General features: G+C 44.5%; 1 protein-coding gene across 1 annotated transcript in view; it reads right to left on the reverse strand.

Moving 5' to 3' along the window:
* Positions 1-5,735, reverse strand: part of LOC113949163 (multiple epidermal growth factor-like domains protein 6) — a 189,117-nt gene extending 183,382 nt beyond the window's left edge. The window contains exon 1 of the mRNA XM_027647410.1: positions 5,592-5,735. Coding sequence (XP_027503211.1) covers positions 5,592-5,677 — 86 coding nt within the window. The 5' untranslated portion in view covers positions 5,678-5,735. The remainder of the gene's footprint in view (positions 1-5,591) is intronic.
* Positions 5,736-6,000: the final 265 nt, after the last annotated feature.

A 6,000-nucleotide genomic window follows, 5' to 3' on the forward strand; every position in this document is an offset into this window, starting at 1 on the left:
TCTCCAGGCACAGTCCAAGATATTGTGATATATTTTCAATATTGAAGCAATTTGTGGACATAAAAACACGATCTGGGCATGGCATTCCCTACTCAACAACATTTTGTGCCACGTTCTGCTCTGACTTTAGGGGAAAGCAAGGTGTTCCTACTAAAGAACACAAAATAAGAACATCAGCAGTGATTTAAAATAACATTCCCCTTTTCAAACTGAAGAGATCAAATATTCATCCACAGGTCAAAGGCACTGAAATACAGCTCAGTGTGGGCTCAGTTTGTGTACACATTAAAGCACACATCATCCTACACCAAAGGCAGAAATCTCAAGTTCACCTCAGGAACAATTAATGATTAGTTTTAAACCAAGACCAGCCTAGAATCCAAAGCATAGACCCAAGACTACATATGTTCAGTCCGTAATTTTAAAATGCTTTGATTTTGCAGTAATGAAAGGAAATTTCTTTCTCCTCGGAAATAAATTGAAAGCAATAGATTTGAGAGAGAACATAAGCAATAACAGGCTCGAATTTCAGAGGAAGGAAATCTATTAACTGTGTTCAAAGAGAAGGTATTTAATTGGTGAATAACACAAGTCTGCAACATGGGCTGTTAACTCTCTGGGAGCCAAAGCATCGCTTCCATCACAGGAGGTTCTACTGACAAGTCATCCAAAGATGAAGTTTTGAATTACAGATGATCTCACCCCTCCTCACCAGGAGCTTTCTTCAAATTTTTAAAAATATTCCATGCTCTCTGTCATATCTAGATCATGGCATGCCTAGAACTAGGATAGATAAACAGCTCCAGACAAAAAACAATGCAGAAGAAAGAAGTCAAAGCAAAGAACAGGTAATTTTCCTAGAAATCGGCAATACTGCAAACACACGGTATATGAACATTAAACTGTTGCATAAATAACTAAACTATATCAACATTTCATAATGCAGAACAATTAAACCTAAAGAAACCTGATAAGTTCTCCCCTCTCTTAGTGGACATTTTCCAAGGGTAACTTGAGAAGCCAAATCCCATTAAAACTGAAAAGCAGCAGGTTCTTACCTACTTTAAATGTGCAGATTTAAGAATCATACAGTGTATATATAAGCTACTGTGATTATGGGTAGCAAATTTCTGAGCCTCTTAGAAGTACAGTTCGTGATGTCTCTGACATAGAAACAAATATTTATAAAACTGGAAAATATTTCCAGTCAATCATGAGATCTTTGATAAATACAACAACTTCAGGCAATCACATTTTATGGTCCTGTCTTACAGCTATTTCAGAGTTTAGGAGAAAGTCTTGATCTCATTTTTCTCCAGAAGAGCAGGAAAATGTCATAAATCAGGAAAAGTACTATAGCAAGATGACACTCATTCATTATCTTTAAGTCTCCTGACAGCAAATATACCAGGGGGGGAAAAAGAGGGAAAGAAGAGCCTTTTACCATCTGTTAAAAGACTAAATTGAAAATTAATTTTCCTTTAGGAACTGGGAAACAGAAGCTTTAAGTGCAAAGTCTTGAAAAATGGGATTCTGTGCTCTAATGCTGACCAGCATGAGCTCTATCTGGTGGCAACACTCTGTAGTGCACAGGCTAAACAGACTATTTTTGTTCAGGGTGATGTTCATGTTCACAAAGATGAGAAACACCTCAGACTTCAACTGCATATTAAAGGACTGGGGGGGAAGGGATGTGGAATCGAAGGCATGAAACTACCATAAAATTTGATGCCAAAGCATTTCAACCATGTTCCTAGAATCACATTTCCCAAACACCAAAGGCTGGAGTAGCTGCTACTCAGGAGTAGTGAGGGTTTATTGCAACTTTACAGGTTCTGGTGAGGCAGAAATGGGAAGCAGTGCTTGAGGTTTCAGCTGAAAACAACTGGCAGTGACTCTGGGCTGCCAGCATCACTTTAAAGACCTGATAAGATTTAATCTTAAGGTAAGATGCAAACATAAATAAACTAGTGGCTCGCTTTTATTATCACGTCCTTATTTTCACTTTTAAATTTTTTTTAAAAGTGTCGAATCTCTGAACAGAAGATAACCCATTGAAAGAAATGGAAGGAGATTCTACTACATTACCGATTTCAGTAAAAAACAAACAAACAAACAAACAAACAAAAAACCAAACTAGAAATACTTTAAGCCCCTATTTAATGCTGGGAATACAAACTTTCCTCACACCTGCAAATTGGCATCACGACAGGTGAAAATACAGTGTATTGGCTAATACACTGAGATAATTTCTCACCAAGAAATTACTACATAACCTACTTTCCACATCATTTAGACATTATTATGACACAACTCCAGGCTCCAAGTTCAAGCTGTATCACCATATACTTCATAGAAGCATTTGTGTTACTTTGTTTTCTGCATTGCATTCCAACATATTCAAATTGTGCAATTTGTTTCACTGTAGCAATCAAAACCCAGAGCCGTCTCTTCATATGGAAATGCTTTGTACAACAGCAGCAGTTTAACCTAAAATATGTTCCAGCCCTCAAGAAAAGTGGACCTCACCTTTCTTAATTATTCCTTAAAAGAAATCTTTATTTATGTCACTTGGAAGTAGCGTCCACAGCCACATCTGTTTGCACTGAGACCTGTATCATTCCAGCCCAACAACTGGTACAGCTGAAAGGCCAAGTTTCCTGGAGTGCTGCAAGTGCAGATAAACATCTGAATGCAAGATTTTGCTTTTGGGAACGTGATTTATCTGGAGAAGCACAAGAAATCCTACAGCGCCCCGTAGAATTGAAGAAGCTGGAAAACAGTTACTCAGCCAGGAATTCAGCTCTACATCCAGGTGCTCCTTGGAATGTGACCAGATTTACTTGTTTATGGATAAAGTGAAAATATGCAGCTGCAACATGTGAGCAGTAAAGAAAAACCCTAAACAAAACAGTTTTATTGCAAGATTGTGACTGGCTCCTCTAAGACCAAGGCAGCCCCTTCAGATGTCATCCTGGACCTGCAAAACCACAGAGCGAGTCAAGGGACTCAGAAAACCCAGGAACAAAGCTTGTTTCATGGCTTTTTCAAAGAAGTCCTCACTCATGTCACCTGGGAATTCATTCTTGAGCCCAGTCCTAACCATGGAAGGTAATATTTATTGCACAAAGGAGGTTCCTTGCACATACTTCATAACCACTCCTGCCTCTTGCTCTGTCCTATACCACTAACTACGAGCAGATATTTGTACTGCTCAAACTCCTAGTGGAATATTTCTCTAAGAGAGGATTTACCACTTCTGACAGCAGCTCAAGCCCTCTCCTCTTAGCTCCTATTCTTGCAACTCAAGCCCCCTACTCTCACTTCCCGTTTCTGAACCGTCCCACAACCACCCTGGAATTCCATGAAGCATGATGCTGAGAGTGAACCCAATGCTGGATAACCACACATGACATCTACACTTTCATTTACATACCCCAGTTTTGGACTACAGAGCTCACTGTTAAAAATGTGCTTTTTATCATAAGAGATGGTTATTCCTCATTTCGAGGCCCAAATACACTTTCCAACGAAAATGGCATATTTGTTCTCTGGTCCTTCCAGTGTTCTCCAAAGTTCTAACACAAGATCATCAAGGGCTAATTGTCTGGAAATGTAATTGATGGAAATAACCAGTCATCCTGTAATCTGTTCTACATTAAATCTCCTCAGGGGGCTTGGAAGCAGAACACCAACATCTACACAGATCCCTCACATTTCTAGCTAGGAGCGAGCACTCAAGTTAGCAGCAGAACAAAAACAATTACGAAGAATATCCTGTATAGCCTCAGCCACATAAGATCTCAATCAAAACAACAGCAAAGAACATATTCAGAGTGCTGTGTTCCAAGGGATACATTTGCTGTTCTTATTCCATTGACTGCAGATGACCAATGTCAAAACAACAAACCAGAATTACTAGAAAAAGACAATTCATGAAAAGAGTCCTCTTGGACATTCCACTGTTTCTCGGTGAAAGCTGGCAGGCTGAGGAGTCATGACTGAGTATTTCTGTTTACATCGAAGGTAAAGTCCCTAAATAGCATAAAATAAGTTTGGAGTAATACTTATTCTTGCCACAGCTCAGGGAAAGCAGTAAGAATTGCAGCAATTTCAGGAATATGCCTCTTGGGAGAAGCACTCAAGGCTCTGCCACAGGTCTGTGGGTCTGGGTGGGTGTTTGTGATTGCTACTGGCAAACAGTACACTGCTGCTCCCAGTGACTTCAGCCCATCCTCACACAGCACCCTTTCCAGAAGGGAATGTTTCCTGCATTCTTTCAGTGACACTATCTTGAAAAAGGTAAAAGCAAACAGAAATTGTTTGGAGGCAAATCACAGCTAACAGCACCTCCAGCTTCAAAAGTGCAGAATCATAGTTATTACTGATGTCAAATGCAAACAGATTAATGTAGGCCAATGCTATTCTTCCTCCTAATAGAGTAATTGCTCAGAAAGAGAGCAAGAGGACGTCTGAAAGAAACACAGAGCACTTTTAACAAAGGAAAATGCTTTACCACAGAATGAACTTAACTTCTCTAAACACTGTGATGGATACTTTGTGCTCCAGCAAAATGGAGTAATATAAACCACCTTAAAAGCACTTCTGCTGAATACATATACATATATACACATGGTATTACAGAGAAAACCAATGAGCAATAGGCTTGGAAATCTCGATTTTCTGACAGAAGAAATAACTACATTGAAAGCAAATCATGAAAGGGTGGGATGAAGTTGATGAAGTAAAAAAAAAAACCAGGAAGAGGTTAGAAATTAGGGTATACACAGACTGAAGGCTGTTGTCAGGTTGCTTTGAGGGGGAAGCAAGGCACACGACATTCCTTAAAAACACAAGAGCCTTGTAGAGAAAAGGTACACAAAGCAGGAAACAGTTTCCAGAAACGTTCAATTTCGACGAGCACAAACTTTAACCACAGATTTTGCGCACGCTGCCGGCTACCCTGGTTTGGAATTTGATCAGAAAACTACATCTAGACACACATGTTACGCCGCATTTGCAACAAAGGCCATTTGTTGCTCACGCCATGCAAAAACACCTCACAGAAACTTCCCCCCGCACCCGCACACATGTGGCCCCGGCTCCTTTGTGTGCGCTCACCGCTGCGGGAGGATGCTCCCCGCGCTCCCACCTCTCCCGCTCCCCGTCTCTTTTCTTCCCTCCTGCATTCACATTTGTTACTCTGCTCTCCCCTCCTCGATTCACATTTGTTACTCTGATCTCCCTCCAGCTGCTCTCCCCCGGGTAGAGCCCAGCGTGCCCCTCGCAGGGCTCAGCTCCGCTCTCGCTCGTTAAACGGGAAGGCAGGAGCAGACCCGGGGATGCCGACGCGCTCCCTGGAGCTCCCTTCAGATCCCACATCAAAGGCGAGCCCGCCCGGGCAGCCTCGCAAGTGCCCACCCAAAGCAGCTCCGCGGGTCAGCGCCCCGCGCTGCGGGCACCGCGCTGAGTTGGGGCGCGCTCCCACCCAAACTTTCTTTGGGGCCGCAGGACCCGCCCGCAGGGACAAAGGCGGCGTGTCCCGGTGGTGCTGCCCCCTCCCCGAGCCCCCAGCCCCCCGGCACACTCACATGCCCCGCTGCAGCCGCGGCTCCGCGGCCGCGCTCGCCAGAGCCCAGCACAGGAACGGGCACAGGAGCGCCGGCCCCGCTCCCATCGCGCTGCCGGGGGGGAAAGGGAGGATGGAGCGGCCGCGGCAGCTCCAGCACCACCCGCAGCAGCAACAGCCCCGCCGCCCCCGGCCCCCAAATCATTTAAAGCGGCGGCGAGACGCGCCACTGATGGGGCGGCCCCGGCCCGCCCCCGCCCCGCCCCCGCCGGGGCTGTCCCGCGGCTCCCGCACCGCCCCGAGCTCCGAGAGCATGGGAGATGCTTCTGCTGTGCGCTGCCCGTGTCCTCACTGCCCCCCCTGGAATGTCCCCTCATCCCCCTGCTGTAAAGGGAGTTCCGTCCCGCTCCACATCCCTCCGGGCGCGGCGC

This window comes from Corapipo altera, unplaced genomic scaffold (genome assembly GCF_003945725.1).
Source record: "Corapipo altera isolate COAL_440 unplaced genomic scaffold, ASM394572v1 113, whole genome shotgun sequence".
Lineage (NCBI taxonomy): Eukaryota > Metazoa > Chordata > Aves > Passeriformes > Pipridae > Corapipo > Corapipo altera.